The following is a 23,472-nucleotide window of genomic DNA, read 5'->3' as shown; positions in this document are numbered from 1 at the left end:
CTTTGCACATCGTCTCGGTACTGATGATCACTGCTATCTTTTAACAGGGTTTTTAGGACCGATGTATATGGATAGGTTATATATATATAGGGTTATGTAACATGAATTTCGCGGTATTAAATATCATGAACTGGTGAGGCAACAGTGTCGCTAGTCCCTGAAGTAGGTTTATTTTCACCGGGATCGTGTAAAGTACCTTTCCGCTAGCTTTTCATTACAAATAGTATATACATATTTTGAGATGGCTGCGAATTAACTTCATGTAATTTATTTATATTCCTTTAAAGACCTATGCATATCTAAAATTTCTCATTGTAATTAATTTATCTTTGTAGGTCGGCCTTACTGTAGTGGCTACAACAATAGTTATCAGTCTTTTGAATCCTTGGATATTGATACCCACAGCTGTTATTGTTTGTATTTTTTACAAAATTAAGCAAATATTTCTTGTATCCAGTAGAAATATTAAGCGGATTGAAGCTGTCAGTAAGTATAAATTTATGAATTAAATACAAGCATAATTTTGTATTTTTATAAATAACACTTAAACATATTTGAGATATTAAATTTCTATATTCTAACAATTTATAAAACATCAAAAAATATTCAGTTTAAAATATGAATTCGGTTGTTTTAAAATACCGTGGGTTTACTGTGAAAACTGACCAAGTCATCATCTTTTCTGAATAACTTTAGATATATTTCAGTAATAATGAACACCTGCTTTAAGGCCGTTCCTCGCGATTCTGGGCATAGCTAAATTCCAATGTAAAAGTATATATCAAATAACGCAAAAACTATGGCATATATTGAGATGATTCTTTTTTTTATATGAAAGATCTTAAAAAGTTCTAGTGCACTATTTGGTTGTCAATTAATAAATTGTTTAAACAATTTTTTTTTCAAATATTTTTGGTTAAAATTAACGTAAAAATTTTTTTTTGAAATAGGGCACTACAGAATTTGACCCACTTTCCGAATCTGTTTTTATTTTTAACATAAAGTGTAACACAAAGCAGCTATTTGATATAAACTTTTTAAAAAATCTCAAAGTTCTGCTAAATGTTACTCTCTCTCGGTCAGTACAGGCTGTCTTTGTCGATAGCTTCTGGATTCTCGCCGACAGGTAGGTAAGAAATATACACTCTCTCATAAATAATGTTGAATAACATTATTAGGACTTATTAAAGAGTAATACCCAAATATTTTGCAGTCTTTGTATATGGAATTTGATTATTTATATTTATTGGACAATAACCAAATATTTTGCATTATTTGAATATGGAATTTGATTATTTATAGTTATTGGAATATTTATTTTAAACGTTTTTGTTAGTAAAGTTTACATAATATATGAAGTTTGTTTCGTCACTTGCTTGTCCAGTCATATTGGTCCAGGGTAATAAGGATTTTCTCGTGACACTCAATAATCCAGGTAGCTGACAACTTTTTTAGTTATTGTAGACCTATAAGAAGAAAACCTATCTGTTTCCTGCCTAAAGTTCGGAGCCGTTTTTTAATGATTAACAATTTAATGCAAAAAACGTGATTTTTTCTATTTTTTGCACTCCATTAGAAAGCTAAATAATTGACATAAAATTACAAAATTTTATTTTTTAGAATATTGACAAAGCTTCAAAATGCCGATTTTTGAAAGTTGAAAAGTCAATTTGTTGTTTCGAAAACTGCAAAATAAGTGACAATTGATATTTGTTAAAAACTTTTAGTAAACTTAAACTTTAAACTTTAGAGTTCCACCCAAAGTTTTGTATTGGGGTACTTAACAAACCCTCAAAATTTGGGACCGATATATTAATTAGTTTAAAAGTTATTGTATTTGTTTATCTCAGAGACCTTTTTTTTACAATAACAACAGAGATAGAAAATAATAAAGATAGGGTAATTCTGTGGGTGACACAGAATAATTATAATCTAATAAATGCTTCTCTGAAAATTTAATATAATTTTGAAAAAGTTTCTTTACATAAAAACAATTAAATTTATAAATAAATTTGAATAGTGACAATTACAATTAAGCCTCAATGTCATAAATACCAACTTAAAATTTTTATTTTTGACAATTATATTGAAAAAAATAAAATTTTGTATAAAAATTCTTTTTTGTTTAGTAACAAAAAAGAAGAAGATTTATTCACCATTGATAGATGCCTGAAAAAATGTAACAAATACATGGAAAATTAAATCAAAATGTGATATTTTACTGGTTTCATATATAAACTACATAGAAATAATATAATTATAAATTTTGCTTAGATTTTGAATTTCTGACCTTTTGTTTAAATTATGGGATCTAGTCTTTCACCCATTCTAAGTAGCTATGTCATGGATGATGTTATCAGTGATTGTATCAACAATTGCACTTTTTTCATTCCTTTTATTAAAAGATGTAGATGATTTAGTTTTGTCACTTCCTACTTATTCCACTGGAATAAGCTTGACCGTTCAACTGGGACCGGACTATCTCCTTCTAATTCTTTAAACTCCTGTTTTGAAATTAATAATTTCAAAATAATACTCATTATTTTGTCTAATTACTTATTTAGTTGTCAAAACAGATACATTATTACCTAAAGAAGTGAAAGTGGTTCAATTTAGAAATTATATAGTAAATAATAAATATTTGAAAACTGATGCACATATTCCTCCCGCGATTTGGGCTTCAAGTACTAATTTTATAAATCGCACTATTAATAGACGTAAATCCTTTCATTTTAATTTCATAAATGTTTTTATTCGCCACATCTCAACATTTTCCATTTCAGAATATTTATCATCAAACTGTAATTCTACGTTAAAAGCCAATTTGTCAGTAAAAAAGTAACAAAAAAAAAACAAAAGAAAATATAAGACATAAAAAACGAATTCGGCAATACTGTGACCTCAAAATATCTTGTTATACATACCTGTATGTACCTTTGCTAAGTTGTGAATTAATTATTTAATAAATAATATTACTCTGGTATACTCCTATTATTCTAATTACACCATAACCGCACTGAATAGAAGACCTCCCGCTCGCTTTATTGTATAGACCCAAGACTTTTCACTACAGGGGGTGGGTGTACGGTTGTAAGTAAGTAAAAAGCCCAACTTTAGTACGAGATGACGTTTAGACTATTCTTCGTGAATAGATTTTGCTTCTGTAAAGAAAGATATTTTTGAAATAGATATCGCACTGAATTTTACCGTTAGGATTTTCGAGGATAAGCCTTAAGCTACACCCAAGGAAATTGTACACCTGGAAATCTCCACGGGAATCTGTGAGAAGGACTGTAAAAAATTAGATTGATTACATGCTAGTAAATAACAGGTACATGACCAGATGTATATTATTACATAAGTAATTTCAAAATCAGAATGAAGAAGGTTACAAGTAAGTCGATGAAGAAGTAGGATGTTAGAAAACTTAAAGATCCCAATGTTCAACTTGAAGGTGAGTGAAAACCTCAATACAAAGGTACTAAAAAGCAGAAATGCAGGGACTATATATGAAAGTCTGACTATTATATAAGAAACAGTAAGAGAAATAAAAGAACAACACCTGAAGAAAGATACAGAGAAACAGAAATCGTGGATGACCGATGAAATACTTGAACTTATTGATCAGAGAAAAAAAAACAAAGAAAATCTTCAAGAATATAAAAGAACACATACCATCGTCAGAAGAAAGATAAGAGAAGCCAAACAGAAACAAAAAACAGAACAATGTCAAGAAATCCATCGAAAGGTGAAATGGCTGGAAAGTTCCAAAAACGCAATAGCAGAAAAATATTAGATGATGAAGGTATTCTTGTCATACCCAAAGAAGATAAAAAGAAAGTATGAATATGAAGTAAAAATACTTGAAAAAACTTTTCCACGACCTTGTAACAATACAAGAACAAACCATTAAAGAAAATTCAGGTCCTGAAATCCTACCAGAAGAAATAACGGCAGCCGTGAGACAAATAAAGGATGGAAAGGCACCGGAACAGGATGAAATTCCTGCAAAACTGCTGAAGCTATTAGATACGAACAAATAAAAATAATAACTGAAATATGTAATGAAATATACAAGGCAGGAAAAATACCAGTAGAGTGGTATTTCATCATCATGAACAAATGATGAAAGTGCTGAAGAGAATAGGGACTGACAGAAGAGACCTAAAAATAATAGGTAACCTGTATTGGAATCAATCAGTGGTGCTCCAAATAGATGGAGAATATACAGATCAAGTCAAAATCTTAACGGAAGTGAGATATGGGTGCATAATTTCACCACTGATTTTTAATCTGTACTTAAAGCACATTGTTTAAAAGGCTCTAAAAGATATTGATGAAGGCATCTCAATCAATGTAGGTAATACAAGTCAGATAATACAATACCACAAAAGAGCTGCTAATGAACAAAATAATGGAAACAAGTATAACATATTGGATGGATATAAATACAAGCAAAACTAAGCTAATGATTATCAGCAAGGAAAACATAACTTTAACAAATCTGTATGTGAACCAAATGAGAATTGAATGTGTCTCACAGTACAACTACGTGGGAACTATAATCAATGAGTCGTGGGACAATACCCAAGAGATTAAATGCCTCGTCGGAAAGGCGAAAAGTGCATCCTTGACTATGAGCTCTATGTTCAAGAGCCATGAGCTCATCCTAGAAATATAAATAAGGCTCCTTAAATTTTACGTGTACTCAGTGCTTCTATACGGAGTAAAAACGTGAACATTAAAGGCGGAAACTCTATCAAAACTTCAGGCTTTTGAGCTTTGGTTATATAGAAGGATCCTGAAGATACCATGTGCAGACAAATTCACCAATGAAGAAGTATTACGCAAAATGAACAGAACCACGGATTTGATCAACATTGTGAAGGGGCGTAAGCTGCAGTACTTGAGACATATAATGAGAAGTTAAGGCAGATATGAGCTACTCTAATGCATTTTACAAGGTAAAATTGAAGGAAAAATAGCCCCAGGTCGAAGAAGAACATCCTGGCTTGCTAACCTGAAAGCATGGTATAGAAAAACCTCAACATAGCTATTCCGTATAGCAACCAACAAAGTCATCATAACCAGAATGATCGCCAACGTTCGAAACGGACAGGCACCCTAATAAGAAGTAAACTAAGAGAATATTTTTCGAATTATTTAAACCATTTTTAAAATTAGTACGTTGGCAATCTATTTAAAATATTTACTACTTGTCGCTCTAGGCTGGTTTTCATTGACGGAATTTTTTGTATTACTTTTTCCCTTTTAGCGATAATTTATTTATAATGACCTTGGTCAAAATTTAAATCTTTCCAACCATTAATTTGTAATATTGTAGTCGGAAAAACATTCATTTTCGTCTTAGCAGATTTCCTCTTAATATAATTTTTATTTATCATTTATGAACTTAATATTCTCTTATATGTAAATTAAGTTTTGTTTATTTTTTAGCTCGTAGTCCAATTTTTACCCATTTAGCTGCCTCCCTACAGGGACTTCCAACAATAAGAGCATTTGGAGCCGAGCAGATTCTTACTCAAGAGTTTGATAATTTTCAAGATGCTTACACCTCGTCATATTTCATGTTCCTAACTGCAAGTAGGGGTTTTGGATTCTGGTTGGACTTACACTGTGCCATTTATATTAGTTTGATCGTCATCAGTATAGTTTTCTCTCAAAGTGGTAAGGATTGTGATTAAAAGTCCAATTTTACTATGATAGATCAAATTTATTTTTAATATTAACATCAGCAGATATTTCTACCTCAGTGTTACCATATTTCAAATCTAATATATTTCCTTTGTATCGGATTTTTTTCTTCACATATTATTTTATTTTATTACAGATTCGTTGGGAGGAAATGTCGGTCTTTCACTGACTCAGGCAATCACATTATCAGGAATGTTCCAGTGGGTAATACGAGAATGGAGCGAACTGGAAAACCAAATGACTTCAGTAGAAAGGACACAAGAATATACCGACCTACCCATAGAATCAGATAACGAGAGAAAACAGCCTCCAGTAGATTGGCCCAGTTCAGGAAGCCTAACGTTTAAAAATATGAGTTTGAGATACTCCTTGGAAGCTCCTTGTGTACTTAAAGATCTTAATTTCGAGATAAAACCTAGGGAAAAAATAGGCATCGTTGGCAGAACGGGTGCTGGAAAGTCATCTCTGATCCAAGCATTATTCAGACTGGCGATAAATGAAGGAAGCTTAGTCATAGATAATGTCGATATAAATACTGTTGAGCTGAAGGTGTTGAGATCTAAGATATCTATCATTCCACAAGAACCTGTGCTTTTCTCAGGAACGCTTAGGAAAAACTTGGATCCATTTGATGATTACAGTGATAAAGTAAGTGCTTTTTTGCCTTAGAATAGTAAATTTAAATATCTCCTTACCAGAATTTTTCGTCGTTCATTCATTTTCATCACCGTTGAATTTATTCTTCTCACTGCTTATACGTTGTGTGCATTTGTTTCTCGCTCATTTTTCCATTAATTTTCTTGTATATAAATTTTTAGCACTAAGTAAATGTTACTTTCATAATACTATGAGCCATTATCATTGTTGCATTGTTTTTGTCCAGAAAGTTAAAAGCACTGTGCGAAGATACAGGTGTGTTTGCCCTTACCCCTCATCCTGATTCCTTTATTTCGCATTTTTTCGTATAAAATAAACAAGCTACAACAGGTTTATTCTTGTGTTATACGAAAAGCAAGTGTGCATCACATGGCTCCAGGAATCCAAAAGTTATTTGTGGCCACGAGATGCATACGTACTTCTCACTTAAAATAATTCTAAAAAGCAAAGAAAATTGTAAGATTTTGTATTCAAACTAAAGCATAACCATTAAAAATGCATAGACTAATACTTTAAATGTGTTTAATATTTTGGCCCACATAACTTTTTTTTACTATGCATTGTGGCGTTTAAGGTGTTAAAGGAAATCTGGGACAAATAAAAATTTTGCAAGCAACGTTTTACCAAGTCTATTTAGAAACAATAACAATTACGTATGTGCGTATTTTGTACACCGACAACTTGTTTGAGGCAGCTGATTTACGAAATTTAGGCGTCTTGAATATCGGTGTGGCACTATGTGCAAAAAAAAACTAAAGAGAACTTGTCAGTGATGCGAATTGACACGAGTTGAGTAAAATTATTATTATTTCGACTGAATTAAAATTTCTAAAATGCGGCTAGCGCGAACAGGAGCTTCAAGCTCACACAATGCTCGATTCAAATTTCACCCTCACCCCCTTGACCATCGAAGTATAGGATGTCTCTGTTTACATTTCGCAACCTTTAACTGTCCTTTCGTTGGTAAAAATTACCTGAGTCAGTTTATGGTCGATGGGAAAGGTTATTTTTACATAACTAGAGGCATTATATCATAGGCGAAAAACACCTTTTGGTGACTACCAAGTGACTTTTAAAACATAGTGGTATCCATCGATTAGACCGGTACAGGGTTCCATAATTCAAAAAGTGTGAATGAACGCAAGATTTTAATAAGCCAATTTTCTGTAGGGCAACCGGTTTAAAATCGACGGCTTTCGAAAAAAAATCAGCAATACTCAAATTTACTGTGGAGAGACCTCTTATGTATTAAATCTACGATCTACCATATCGTCTTCTAGTGGACTCTACAGTGGCTTTCAGTTTCATTGAAGTATGTTGTATGTTTTATTACGCATAACATGTCGCAGGTATTGCAGCTTTCGTGTCTTGATGATTTCCAATATTTCCATTCTTTTGTTGACTCTTCTCATGACTTCATTGTTTGTTACATGCTTGGTCCATGATATCTTTAGGATTCTTCTATACACCCACAGTTCAAATGCTTCTAACTTTTTGTCCATGCTTTTATCCCATAAAGCTGAGTCGAGAAAATATAACACCTTACAGCCTAACTCTTAAGTCTAATTTCAGTTCTCATACACAAAGTACCTTTCTTATTTTATTGAAGTTTGTTCGTAATTTCTCTATTCGAACTTTGATTTCTTTGGAGTAATCATTTATGTGATTAATTATTGTGCCAAGATAGTTATAGTTTTCATTTTGTTCTGAAGTTTTATCGTTAATTGTCAGGCTTTCATCATTATTTTGGGTTTTTGATATCCTCATAAAGTTAGTTTTCTTGATGCTTATTGATAATCCATATTCTTCTCCATACTCAACTATATTGTTCATTAGCTTTTGGAGGTCTTGGAGGTTATCTGCTATTATGATAGTGTCATCCGTATATCTAATGTTGTTAATTGCTGTTCCATTGACCTTTATTCCTGCTGTTTCTCTCTCAAGAGCTCTTTTCATAATTTCTTCAGAGTATGCATTGAATAGTAGTGGTGACAATACACACTCCTGTCGCACTACTCTTTTAATTTCGAACTCTGTTGATGTGTGTTCATTCATGCTTATGTGTGCCTGCTGTTTATAATATCTTCTTCTTCTTTCTTTGCCCTATCCGTTTCGGACGTTGGCTATTAACAAGGCTATTTTGACTTTGTTTACGGCACCTCTGAACAGTTCGGTCGATTTTAGTCCGAACCATTGTCGCAGGTTATGCATCCATGAGTGTCGTCTTCTTCCCGGTCCCCTCCTACTGTTGATTCTCCCTTGGACTATTAACTGTAGCAGCCGGTACTTAGTATGCCTCATGACATGTCCGGAGTACTCAAGCTTCCGTTTCTTTACGGTGAAGATTATTTCTTTGCTTTTGCCTATTCTCTGCATTACTTCCACGTTAGTGATGTGGTCTGTCCAGGATATCCGAAGAATACGGCGATATATCCACAGCTCAAAGGATTCTAGTTTCTTCAGGGTGACTTCCATTGTGGTCCATGCCTCTGCTCCATAGAACAAGACTGGGAAGACATAACACTTGACCAGTCTTAATTTTAGTTCCATTGAGATTTTGCTTGTGAACCACTTTTTCATATTGTTGAACGCGTTTCGCGCTTTTTCAATTCGTGATCTTATTTCTGTTGACTGGTCCCATTTTGTGTTGACTGTGGTTCCAAGGTATGTGTTTGTCTCCACTTGTTCTATTTTTCGGTTGTTTAATGTCAATTGCATCGGAGGTTGTTGTGTTCTGCTGATGAGCATGCATTTAGTTTTGGTTGTATTGAGTTCTAAACCATATTCTTAACTTGCTGTGTGTATGCTTTGCATGAGTCTTTGAAGCTCGTTGCAGTCATTTGCGATAATAACTGTGTCGTCAGCATATCTAATATTATTGATTACCTCTCCGTTTACTTTGATACCCTCCGAAACTTCTCCCAGTGCTTCTCTGAAGATTTGTTCAGAGTATATATTGAACAGGAGCGGCGAGAGGACGCATCCCTGTCGTACACCCTTTTTAATATCTATCTTCCCACTGTGTAAGTTGCCCATCTTTATCTCAGCACTTTGGTTCCAATAGAGACTGGTTATTATGCGCAGATCCTTGCCATCAATATGCATCTTCCTGAGCATTTCCATAAGTTTATCATGTTTGACTTTGTCAAACGCCTTGGAGAAGTCGATGAAGCACAAGTGGACGTCCTTGTGCATATCTCTGCATCTTTGAATTAATACTTGCAGACTGAAGATCGCCTCTCGTGTGCCCAATGCGCTTCGGAATCCGAACTGTGACTCCGATATATTTGCTTCGCATTTGTTATATATTCTATTGTGTATGATTTTGGTGAAAACTTTGGTAATGTGATTTATCAAGCTTATTAAGCGGTGTTGATCACAGTGTTTTGCACTTGGTGTTTTAGGTATGGCTACAAAGCTCGATCGAAGCCATTCCTCCGGAATCTCCCCTTTGTCGTAAAAGGTGTTAAAATGTTCTGTCAGAAAATCGAGGAAGTGGTCATCCGTTTCGAATAGAAGTTTTATGATCTCGCCCTGTATGTTGTCGGGACCTGGTGTTTTGTCGTTTTTTAGCAATGAAATGGCTTTTTCCACTTCAGACCTTAGTATTTCGGGTCCAGTCATGTCGTCATCTTGGTCCACTGTCGCTCTGCGTTTATCGTTAAAAAGTCGTTCTACGTTTGTGTTTATAATATAGATTTGTTATAATTCGAAGGTCATTGTATTGTAATTGTTTTGCTTTGAGGACGTCCATTAGCTTTTTGTGGCGGATTCTATCGAAAGTCTTGTTGTAATCTATGAAACAGACGTACATATCTTGGTTTACATCCAAGCATCTCTGGATTAGTACGTTGAATGCAAAGAGAGCTTCACGGGTACCTACGCCTCTACGGAATCCAAATCGGGTTTCTTCAATAGCCATATCAAGTATTTGGTAAATGCGTTTATGGATGATCTTTAAAAACATTTTAAGTGTGTGAGACATCAGGCTTATGGTGCGGTGGTCGGTGCATTCTCTACCATTTTTTTTTTGGAGATAAATAAATGTTGAGGTCAACCATTCATTGGGTATGTCACCCGACTGATAAATTTCATTAAAGAGCTTTAAGAGGACATCCATGTACTTGTTTTCTATTATTTCAAGGATATCAATAGGTAGTTAATCTGGTCCCGGATTTTTTTCGTTTCTGGTGTTCTTTAGTCCATACAATATTTCTTACTTTATGATTTCTATACTTGTTTTTCTGACCTCGAAAGATATATGTCTTGTAGGTTTCCTCCTTCATCGTTGAAGAGCTCTTCCATATATTCCATCATTTTAGCTTTTCGTCAGTCGTTATCATAGTATTTCTATTTTTATCTAAAAGAGTTGTGTTGTGGGTTTCTTTTTTGCAGCTCTACCATTTCTCTTACCTTTTTATGTCGCTTGAATAGGTCCTATTTGTTTTGAAGATCTTCTATCTCTTTACATTTTTCCTCATAGTAAAACTGTTTTGCCTCTCTTATCATTTTTCTGATTTTATTGTTGATTCTGTAATTGTGACTGTCTTTGTTCTTGGCTCGTCTTCTTTGGTCCATCCTACCGAGTATTTCGTCGGTCATCCACTTGTCTCTCTTTTTTATCGATTCTTTTAATATTCCTTTGCATGGAACAAGGAGGCAGTTTTTTAATTGTTCCCATTTTTGGTTTATCTTGTATGTGGTAGTATCTAATTTATCAAAGTTTCCGTATATTTTTTGTTTGAGTTTATTTTCTACGATACCAGAACGGGTATCGTAGGAAAAAAAAATCTAGAAATATGGACCCAAAAAACGGCATATAGTAGTGGAAAAAGGAAAAGATGGCCCATTATGCCAACGGACCCTAGCGATGAACAGGAAAATGAGTTTGAACATAAATAGCAAAATAAAAAATAAGAATATGTACCTAAATATTGCGACATGGAATGTTCGAGGAGTATACGAGGAGGGAGCATTAATTAACCTAATAGAAGAACTAAAAAAATATAAAATACACATCTTAGCAATACAGGAAACACATTTAACTGGAAACAACGTCGAAAAGATTGGCCCATACACGTTTTATACAAGTGGAGGCAATAATAGGAATTTTGGAGTGGGTTTTCTGGTACATGAAGACGTGGAGCAGGTAAAACGATTCGTAGTAAAATCTGACAAAATGTGTGCAATTAGAATTAAAGGAAAACAGAACATGATATCATTGATAAATATACATGCTCCAACAGAAGAAAAAGAAGAAGAAGTGAAAGATGAATTCTATGAACAATTAGAGTCATTGTGTGAAGAAATGCCCAGACAAGACACTAAAATTATTATAGGCGACGCCAATGCAAAGGTCGGAAGAGAAGATATATATAAAAACATAACAGGGGGTGAAAGTAAACATTTGAATACAAATGATAATGGACAGAGATTAATCACATTCGCAATTGAAAACAGGATGAAGATAATGAGTACCCATTTTAGGAGAAAAAATATATATAAAGGAACGTGGAAAATTCCGGGGTCAAATGGAACTAATCAAATAGACCACATCTTAATACAAGAGAAGTTTGCGAATTTAATAACAAATGTGAAAACGTGCAGAGGGGCTGACGTAGACTCAGATCATTTTTTGGTTAGAATTAATATGAGAGAAGCAATAATTAAAAAGCATAAACGGAAAACGAAAGTGCAACGTAAATTTAACTTTGAAAAGCTGCGAAAATTTGAGGTAAAGCAGGACTATCAAAAGGATATACAAGAATCCTACGCCAAACAAGATAGTACTACTGTGAGTAACATACAACAAAAGTTCTTGAAAATGACAAACACTATAAAGGAAGCTACTTCGAAGAATATACCAAGAGCAAAAAGATTTAGAAAAAACCACTGGTTCAATGACGAATGCAGAACAGAGTTAAAAAAAAGATCAGATTTGAGATTAAAAAGTTTACGTTCGCAAAAACAAGACGACCTAGAAAGGTATGCCGTACAACGAAAAAAAGTAAAGAGAATCCTAAGGGAGCGGAAACGAAAGTATATGGAGAATAAAATTAAGCACATTGAAGAAAATTACAAGAAAAATGAAATAAAAAATTTTTATAAAGAAGTAAAATACATTAAAACTGGGTACCAGGGAAGAACGATGAATGTAAAAGATAAGCAAGGAAACCTGATAGTGGATGAAGACCAAATATGTGAAAGATGGAAAGAATATTTCGAAGAGATATTAAATGACGAAGTGACTACTGAAGAAAATTGTTATGTTCCTAGACCTCAAACAGTAATAGAAGAAAAACCAAAGCCCACAAGAGAAGAAATTGAAGAAATAATAAAAGATATGAAAAACCAAAAAAGTCCCGGGGAGAGCGGCATTGTGGCAGAGAACATAAAATATGGAGGAGAGGTCTTAATAAACAAACTTGGTGAGCTAATACTAGAAGTATGGGATGCCGAATAAATGCCTCAAGAATGGAATAAGTCGATTATAATTCCTATACACAAAAAGGGAGATAGAACTGAATGCATAAACTATAGAGGAATATCCTTATTAGAAGTAATGTATAAAGTACTCGCCATACTAATTAAAAAACGATTAGAAATATATATAGAGAAGAATCTAGGAGAATACCAGGGAGGATTTCGGAAAGGAAGATCAACAACCGATCAAATTTTTATGCTAAAACAAATCCTGACCAATTGCTATGAATACAACATTTCAGCACAAGTACTTTTCATTGATTACAAAGCTGCCTACTATACAATAAACAGAAACAAGTTAATAGAAACACTAAAAGAATTCCAAGTGCCAGAAAAAATAATAAGATTGGTAAAAAATGACAATTAGACAAACCATTTGTGCTGTGAGATGCAACGGTACAGTCTCAGAAGAATTCGAAGTGAAAAAAGGTGTTCGCCAAGGAGACCCGTTGTCTACATTGCTATTCAATATAGTTCTAGAAAAAATTGTAAGGATTAGTGGGATAAATAGGTCTGGTACTATTTTATACAAGGAGCACCAATGCTTAGCATACGCTGATGATGTGGTTCTCATTGCAAGAAATGGAAAAGAACTATCAAATATAACAAAAAGACTGATTCGGGAAAGCTCTAAAATGGGACTGAAAGTTAATATTAATAAATCGAAGTACATGGAGATCTCGAGCAAAAAAGGAATAAGCACCAGGGGATCCTTTAAATTGGAGGTGGAGAATGGATCAGTTGTAGAATTCGAGAAGGTGGATGAATATATGTACTTAGGTACTCTTATTGATCAGACATGTAAAGAAGAAACTGAAATCAACCTGAGACTGACCAAGAGCAACAGGTGTGCTGGAGCCATGAGCAAAATAATTAAGGCCAAAGATATATCTCGTAATACAAAAATAAGAGTATACAAAACTATAATTAGACCCACAATGCTATACGCTGCCGAGACATGGACTATGAACAAAACCGTACAGAACACATTGGAAGCATGAGAAAGAAAGATACTTCTCAGAATATTTGGTGGAAAAGTAGTAGAGGGAGAATGGAGAAGACGAACTAATGCAGAAGTGTATCAGTTGTATGCTAACCCTACAATAACAAATGTGGTGAAAAAACGTAGACTAGAATGGCTCGGCCACCTAGAAAGAATGCAAGGTAATAGACTAGTCAAGAATATTGCTTGGAGAGTACCTGAGGGCAAAAAAAAGAGAGGAAGACCAAGAAAGAAATGGAGAGATGCAGTGATGGAAGATGTCAAAGAGATGGGAATCAGAGATTGGAAGCTGTTAGCTAAGAATAGAAAACGATGGAAATTATCCATCCAGCAATGGGCCTAAAAGGCCTGTTAACGCTGTACATACATACATACCAGAACGGGCAATTGTTTCCCATTGCTTTATTCTATTTTAGCGCATAACATAAGCCCGTTTTTAAGAGCTTAATGCAAGATGTAGCTCTCGACACAATCTCTTAAGTTTATCAAATGCTGATACTCCTGATGTTGGATTAATTTTGAAATATTAATTATAATAATATTATCTACAAGATTTATTGAAAATAAACCAAAATTCTAATTTAAAAATATGTTATATTAGACGTTTCGATTTCCACCTCGAAATTTCAGAACCATAATCAAATATTATTTTTAAATAAAATTTAGTAAAATATGCGTATTTTATAAATCATATTACTTTCCCAACATTTTTTAACTTTTATAGGCACGAAATTTTTAATTTGGATTTTTGTGTTTAGGTGCTTTGGGACGCCTTAGATGAGGTAGAATTGAAACATGCAGTGGAGGAGATGAGACACAATCTATACGGCAAGATGGCGGAAGGTGGATCCAATTTCAGTGTGGGTCAACGGCAGCTACTTTGCTTAGCGAGAGCTATCATCAGAAACAACAAAATCTTAGTTTTAGACGAAGCAACTGCTAATGTTGATCCGATGACGGATATTATTATTCAAAAGACTATTCGGGAAAAGTTTGCAGAGTGTACAGTGCTGACGATCGCTCACAGGCTAAACACCATTATGGACTCTAATAAAGTTTTAGTGATGAACGCCGGAGAAGCTGTCGAGTTCGATCATCCATATACATTATTACAAAATAAAAAGACTATATTTTATGACTTAGTTAGGAATACCGGTAAAAATATGGCTGCGCATTTAAGTGATATCGCGAAACAAAGTTATTATAACATACACAATAGTAGTAGTAGTTAATTTTGTAGATATATTTTTTTATAATTTTAATGTTATTTTATAAATACAGAATAAATATATATTTGTTTTAAAAAACTAATTTTTTCTACTCTTTGACTTATTTCTCATATACAGTCCTCTCTCTTTATAACGATATGCAAGGGACCAGGAATTTTCATCGTTATAAGGAGAGATCGTTATACAGAGAGAAAAAAAATTTGGTACTGTAATATTAATAATACTGTACTAAATAAACTATTTTAATTTAAAAAAATTATCAAAACAAATGTAAATGAATTAATATTGTATTCCACATATATTTATTAACGAATAATATAAGCAATACAGTATAAAAAATGACTGTACAATTAAAACATGTGTCCTGTACAATAAAAAAAAATAATATGCTACTGTAAAATATATTTAGCCTACATTTCCAAAAAAATCTGTCACCTTGGTCTGTCTTCTTTTCCCTTTCCACAGAACTGACCTGACCTTGTCTTAAAGACGCATCGAATCTTTCACAGCACCCATATCGTCTTCCTGGTGGATGAAGAATCGATGCAGTACTTTTGCCGCATCCAATGCCTGCTGAGGGGTCGGAGCTGGTTCTGGCTCTGCTTCCACTTCCGAGTCACTGTTGTCTTCTTCTTCTACACGAACTGCTTGCAGGATGTCCTCGTCAGAAAGTTCATATCTGGTAGCTACATTTTCGTCAACTTCTTCAAAATCTGTTAGCTCTTCCGGTCCGTAGGTGATAGTAAGTTCAAACTGTCTGGCCCAAACATCTTATGGCAGATCATCTTCATCATCAGTCAATCCTTGATCTTCCAGCCATCCTGCGTGTTTGAAGGAATGTTTTATTGTATTGCTTATGGCCTCGTCCCAGAATTTACTAATCATTAGGATGGCGTCTAGAATGTTTAGTTTAAGATCTCCATTATTCTCAACCAATTCCATCAAAAGTCTTCTCCTGTAATGGCTTTTCAAACTCTTGATGACACTTTGGTCCATGGGCTGAAGGACACTCGTTGTGTTTGCTGGCAGAAAACAGAGTTCGATATTTTGAAGGTCGCGCAATACAGGATGAGCAGGACAATTATCTACAAGCAAAAGAATTCTTTTCCCTTTAAGCTCGATATACCACTTTCTTATCGCTTCTTCAAAAAATTCCGAGGTTATCCACGCACTCTTGTTTGCTTTATAGGTCACCGGTATATTTTTTATGTTTTTAAAGCAACGCGGGTTTTTCGATTTCCCTATCACTAACAATTTTCGCTTCACCGAACCTGTTATATTAGAGGCCACTAAAACTGTAATGCGTTCCTTAGAGAGCTTTCCACCAACGCACTTTTCCAATTAAATTTAAGTTCTATTTGGTGTCATTTTAAAAAACAATCCAGTCTCATCCGCTTTGAAAATGTCGTCTGACGCATATCGTGCCTTCAGTCCAGGCCACACGTTTTCTAGCCAATCATCCGTTACGTTTTTGTTAACATCGCGAGCCTCTCCGCTGATTTGCTCGTAGTTGATCTTATGCCGCAGGTTCCACTTGCTCAGCCAACCCTCAGATGCCTTGAAATTCTTAATTCCAATTTCAGTTGCAAAAAACTTAACTTTTGTCCTGACCACATGCCCAGAAAGTGGAATATGGTTCATACGCTACTGCTGGAACCACTGAAGCATAGCGCGGTCTAAATCTTCGTGTTGAGGTTTCCGCAACTTCTTCCTACTACCGCCCTTCATCTCCACTTTAAGCCACTTTGTTCTGTCCTTCCATATCGTAGCCACAGTTGACTGAGACAGCCCCGTCCAGCGAATGATATCCGATTGATTTTCACCTTTCTCTATTGCTCGAGTTATCGATAACTTTTCCTCCACCGAGAGCACTTTACGCTTTTTCGAAAACATGTTGACTGTTGACACACTAAGACACAACTCAAACTGGAAACGAAAAGTCGTCAATAGATGACAACATCTGTATGATAACAGTTAGGTACGCCGCCCAAACAATAAACGTGAGTCACTTAATTCTCTGTTAAGAAAGAGTAGAATGGGTGGCTGCATTCCTTAAACGCAAAACAAAACAACCGCTGGACAATGACCTTGCCATTCATGACTCAGGTAGTCTGAACTTTAAACGCAATAACACATTTGTCATCAACTATTGAACGCTAAAAAGTTATCGCTATAAAGAGAGAACGATATCGGTATAGAGAAAGAATTAATACATTGTTCTTATGACGAACCAACCAACGTTTACTATTTCCATCGTTATAGAGGAATTATCGTTATAGAGAGAGACTCTTCTTCTTCTTCTTCTTAAAGTGCCTATCCGTTCCGGATGTTGGCGATCATCACGGCTATCTTTACTTTATTTATTGCAGCGCGGAACAGTTCAATGGTAGTCGTGTTATACCACCTTCGCAAATTTTGAAGCCAGGAAATGCGTCTTCTTCAGAAGAAGAAGAAGATCGTTATAGAGAGAGACTACTGTACTAGTATTTTTCGGACTGTTCTTCGGACAATACATTTTTGTTGGATTTTAGATATTATCAAATCTTTTAATGGTATTGCGGTATGGGAACTGATGATTATAATTATTATCAATATTTCTTTTGGAGAACTCTCTCTTGCCATTTTTACTACTCCCTTTTCATTTGGCTTATATGATCGTTTCATTCTACTCTTCTTTTTCTTACCCAGTTCTTGCTGTTCTCCACATTACATCTACGTCGTATATCTGTACTTCTAGTTCTACCTCTGTCCCATAATGTTAACCATCAATTTTTCTAAGTATTTTCATCTCTGCTGTTTCTAACATAATTGTTGTCCTCTATGTATCAGGTCATGTTTCTGCTGCGTATGTCATTATTGGTCTGATGACTGTTTTGTAAATCTGCCTTTAATTTTTTCCCGATATGTTTATTTCTCCATATTATTTCATTCAAGCAACCTGCGCCTCTGTTTGCTCTATTCACTTGATCTTCCATTTTTGTTTTGAGCTTTCCGTAACTAGATAATCTGATGCCTAGATATTTAAACTTCATCACTTGTTCTACTATCTGACCTTCCAGCTCCAATTTACATGTTGCTTTTTAAATTTGCTTTTATAACCATGCATGCTAATAAATAAAAAATAAAAGCATTTTAATAAATAAAAGGTTGAAAAACTCAATAACATCAGTGAAAACCTACCCTGGTGTAGATATTAAGTCAGACCATAACCCACTTGTCGCTAAGTTCCGTCTGAAATTTAAAAAAATTCACAAACCTAATCCTATAAGATACGATCTCAAACAACTAAGAGATGATGACATAAAGCAAGAAGTACGGAAATATCTGAAGAACAACATATCTAAGTCACAAGTAGTTAATGATGTTGACACAGAAATAAACCACTTAGAAAACATTGGGAAGAAAATATTAGACCAATACCGGCGACCGAAAAAGACAGAAAAGAAAAAACCATGGATGACCGACGGTATATTACACATGATGAACAGAAGAAGAGAATCCAAGCAGAAAGACTACGTTGCATATCAATTTTTAGATAAAGAAAAAGTCTTTAAAGAGAAAAGAGCTGTCAGAGAAGCTAAAAATAGAAATCTGGAAGAACAGTGTGAAGAAATCGAGATATTGGAACGTAAACACGATTCCTTCAACCTCCAGAAAAAGATTAAAGAAGCAGCAGGCATCTCTGAATCAAAAAGGCAGGGACACTTAACAGACGCTCAAGGAAATCCAATAATTAATATTGAAGAAACAAAAACAACATGGATAAACTATTTGACAACAACATTTGAAGACGATAGGAATGTCACCATCACACAAAATAAAAATGACGATACAGGACCGCCTATTCTCAAAGCGGAAATAGAAGCTACTACAAACAATATTAAGAAGGGAAAAGCCGCAGGATCAGACCAGTTCTACTCAGAATTTTTGAAAAATATGGATAAAGGAGAAGTAAAAATACTTACCTTGATCTTCAACAATATATACCAAAGTGGAAAAATACCCCAACAGTGGCTTAGATCAACTTTTATAACAATCCCTAAAAAACCTAATGCCAAAAAATGTGAAAATTATCAAATAATAAGCCTTATGAGACATCTCCTGAAAATTTTTTAACAATTATTCATAATAGAATATTAAAAAGTGTGAAGTACCAAGAAACAAAAACAACATGGATGAACTATTTGACAACAACATTTGAAGACGATGGGAATGTCACCATCACCCAAAATAAAAATGACGATACCGTACCGACTATTCTCGAAGCGGAAGTAGAAGCTGCTATAAACAACATTAAGGAGGAAAAAGCCGCAGGACCAGACGACTTCTACTCAGAATTTTTGAAAATTATGGATAAAGGCGAAGTAAAAATACTTACCTTGACCTTCAACAATATATACCAAAGTGGAAAAATACCCCAACAGTGGCTAAGATCAACTTTTATAACAATCCCTAAAATACCCAATGCCAAAAAAAGTGAGGATTATCGAATAATAAGCCTTATGAGCCATCTCCTGAAAACTTTTTAAAACATTATACATACCTACCTAAGAATATATAAAAGTGTGAAGAACATATGACAAACACACATTTCGGCTTCAGGGATGCATTGGTTACTCGAGAGACACTTTTTGCAATACAAGTTCTCTTTCAAAGATGTAGAGACGTGAATTGTGATGTATATGTGTGTTTTGTTGATTACCAGAAAGCGTTCGATAGAATAAAATATGACGAACTGATAAAAATATTAAATTCAATTGGTCTAGACAGCAGAGATCGCCGTATAATATCTATCTATTACGAACAAAGTGCAGCTGTTGTTGGGGATCAGTTAACAGACGACATAAAGATAAAAAGAGGTGTGCGACAGGGATGTATATTGTCCCCATCATTCTTCAATACATAGAGCACATTATGAACCCAGCGCTAACGGACATAGACAAGGGAATACTTATAAATGGAGAACGATTGAACAACATAAGATACGCGGATGATACTGACATTTTTACAGACAGTCTTGAAGGTCTGCAGACACTCATCTCCAGGGTGGCAGAAGTAAGTAGCAGATTTGGGCTTGAATTTAACATCAAAAAAACCAAATACATGGTTATAAGCAAAAATAGGATACCACCTGGTCAATTACTAGGTAACCAACAACCTATAACACAAATCACCAACTTTTGTTATCTGGGTGCAAACTTAAATGAACAGTGAGACCAATCGACGGAAATTAAGATAAGGATCGAGAAGGCAAGATCAGCTTTCGTTAAAATGAAAAAAATCTTTAACAGCCACGATATAAAATTGGAAATAAAAGGTCGCTTACTAAAATGCTACGTATTATCCGTTCTTTTATATGGCGTGGAGTCATGGACCTTAACTGAAGCATCACTGAAGAGACTTGAAGCATTTGAGATGTGGTACTATAGACGCATGTTGAATATTTCCTGGATAGACATAGTTACCAACGAAGAAGTACTACATAGAATGGGTAAAGAGCGCGAACTAGTCGTAACCATAAAACGTCGCAAACTAGAATACCTCGGACATATAATGCACAATGAACAACGATATGACCTACTTCGGACCATACTTCAAGGTAAAGTGCATGGGAAAAGAGGTCCAGGACCAAGAAGAATATCCTGGCTGCATAACCTGCGAAATTGGTTTAACTTAACCACTACCGGACTTTTTAGGGCAGCAGTCAACCAAATCAGAATAGCCATGTTAGTGTCCAACATCCGTAACGGATAGGCACCATAAGAAGAAGAACCATGCATGGTTAACATGTCAATTAACATGTTAAATTTTCTGGCGGTTATATTAAATTGATGGAGCATACGTGTAAATCATCTTCACTTTGAGAGGGTAGTAGTGCGTTGTCTGTATAGCAGAATATTTTAAGTTTTTTTTCTTCCATTTTGTATTCTTTTTTAGTTCTTACTTTTTTTATTATTTCATCCATAATCAGGTTGAACAATTCAAGACTCAGGGAATCTTCCTGTCTTATCTCATTGCCAGCTTCAATAGAGTCAGTTAGTTCTTCTTTTACTTTTACTCTTATTGTGTTGTTTTGGTAGATATTTTCAATCTTTTTGATTATTATATACCTAACCTATTTTTTTCTGCTAGGGTTGTAATTTTATTCAGTTTATTTGTTATCACTTTGGTTGTTAATTTTAGTGTTGTGTTTAATAAATTATTTCCTCTGTAATTTTCCAGATCCGATTTGTCTCCCTTATTAAAGAGAGGTATTAGGATGCTTGATCTTCATTCTTGAGAAATTCTGTTTTGTTTTATTATTTTTTGGATTAGTTTTAGTAATTATTTGTTCAGATCTGGTCCTCCACACTTTAGGAGTTCGTTTGGTATTCTGTCCTCTCCTGGTGATTTTCTGTTTTTAAATTTCCTTAATGCTTCCTTATCTCTTCCTCCTCAATATTTATTTTTTCGTTTGTCGTTACCTCTGGTCTTGGTGGTTCATTATTGTCACCTTTAGCAAATAGGGATCGAAAGTAGCCTGCCCATGTTTCCTTCTAAATGTGTTTCGTTTTTATTAGTTCATTTATCTTCTTTGTCCTCTTATCATTCTTCATATTTCTTTCTGTGTTCTATAGAAGTCGTCTTTTATCTATATAGATAGATAGAAGCTCTGTCAGTGTTACCTTTGTATTTGTCTATCTAAAGTATTCGTTTCATTTCTGATTCGTTTATAGTGGTTGTATGTCTGTTGTGCTTATTCTGTGCTTGTGTATGTCTGTTGTGTTCTGTATTGCAAAAAGGCTTTCTTCTTTTTTTCACATTTTGTCTTCACTTCCTCTTTAAACCATGGTGTTTTCTTTTTTGATATGTCAGTGTTTGTTACTTTCCTCTCTCCAAGTCATTCTGTTGCGTTAATTATGTTATTTGTGAGTTTTTTCCAGCTTTCCCCAATTTCATCGTTTTGTGGGTTATTTGGTGAGATTTCTGGAAATATTTCATTCCCAGCAATCTTTTCTGATACTCTTTTTCTTGTATATGTATTTCATGGATTCCGTATTTAGTTTTTCGACTTTGTTTATTGTGTGTGTTGGCGCCGCTCTCTTAGGTGTAAAGTATTTCATGATGATTCTTATTTTACATAATACTAGGCTATAGTCGCTACCTACAGGTACTCAGGGTTATTAGTGGATATAACAAATACAAAAAATATTACAATAAATACAATTGAATAACTTGATGTCTTTTAAATAGCTTAACACTGTTGAAATTTTTTTGGTGAGAACTTTTTTTTGGTGAGAATTTTTCCCAATGATCCCAGTGTACATATATGTTTTTAATTTTGCAGTATGGTTTGAGCTCATTCGACTTGTGTCTTCCAGTTGATCTACTTTTTCATTTCCGTAAATACGTGTATGTGAAGGTACCCAAATAAAAGCCGCTTCCTTTCCTAATAAACGGAATGTTTCTAGTTCGTTTATTATAGTCTGTATAATAGGGTGGTTGGTATATATTTGTTTCAACTCCAGTAATGCATTTAATGAGTCTGTTACAACAATGCGCTCCATCGGTGTACTCTTTTTGAAGAAGATTAGGGCTTCCAAAATAGCTGTTGGCCTCGCCTTGTGAGTATACTGCAGTTTTTTGGTATCGATATGCTATAAGAATTTTCTTTACAGTAATAGGCAGCAGCATGACCATTGGGAGTTTTAGAGGCATCGGTAAAGATTTGCAAATTAATTAGATAGTGGTCTAGAATAGTAATTGTAGGGGTGTAGAGTTTTTAGTCTTATTGTTAGGAGGATAACCAGATTTGCAGATGTGGAAGAATATAAGATGCTGTTTCTGGGATGATATCTTTGCAATATAGTTCAATGATAGTTTCTGTCGTCTTATATGAAAGGGAGGTTCTCCAGTTAGAACTTGCATACTACTAACCGGACAAGTTTTAAGAACTCCCAGTGCTAATCCCACAGCCTTTTTTTTATTTAGAAAAAACATATAATCCACATCAACCACGCAGGGTTATTAGTGGAGTAACGTACACAAGAGTTCATTTTATTTACATTAAATAGATGTATATAAACGTAAATCTTTTAAATAATTTATTACATGGTCAGTGTTTATGGTTAAAGTGGTTTTGATGTCATCTGAGATTCCATATTTTCTTCTTGTTTCTTCGTGGTACTGGCAGTCAATCAGAATATGCTTCAATAATCTCAAAGCTTTAGATTAAATATTATTTAGTTTTTTTAAAGTGGTTTTACATGCAGCATCGTAACATACACAACCATAATCGATTTTAATTCGAATGAGCGATTTTTAAAGCCTAATTAATATTTTATGATCAGCACCCCAAATTTTGTTGGATAATATTTTGAGTATATTGAATCTCTTTTTGGCAGG

General features: G+C 34.3%; 1 protein-coding gene across 4 annotated transcripts in view; it reads left to right on the top strand.

Annotated features, from left to right (window-relative positions):
* LOC140449779 (ATP-binding cassette sub-family C member 4-like) overlaps positions 1–15,165 on the top strand; it is a 119,368-nt gene extending 104,203 nt beyond the window's left edge. For all 4 annotated transcript variants that reach the window (XM_072543123.1, XM_072543126.1, XM_072543125.1 and 1 more), the window contains 4 exons: positions 336–486; positions 5,458–5,688; positions 5,852–6,363; positions 14,617–15,165. In XM_072543123.1, the coding sequence (XP_072399224.1) occupies positions 336–486; positions 5,458–5,688; positions 5,852–6,363; positions 14,617–15,090 (1,368 nt within the window). In that variant the 3' untranslated portion in view covers positions 15,091–15,165. The remainder of the gene's footprint in view (positions 1–335; positions 487–5,457; positions 5,689–5,851; positions 6,364–14,616) is intronic.
* The last annotated feature ends 8,307 nt before the right edge of the window (positions 15,166–23,472 follow it).

Source organism: Diabrotica undecimpunctata, chromosome 9 (genome assembly GCF_040954645.1).
Source record: "Diabrotica undecimpunctata isolate CICGRU chromosome 9, icDiaUnde3, whole genome shotgun sequence".
Classification (NCBI taxonomy): Eukaryota; Metazoa; Arthropoda; class Insecta; order Coleoptera; family Chrysomelidae; genus Diabrotica; species Diabrotica undecimpunctata.
This window is presented reverse-complemented; position numbering and strand designations above follow the sequence as displayed.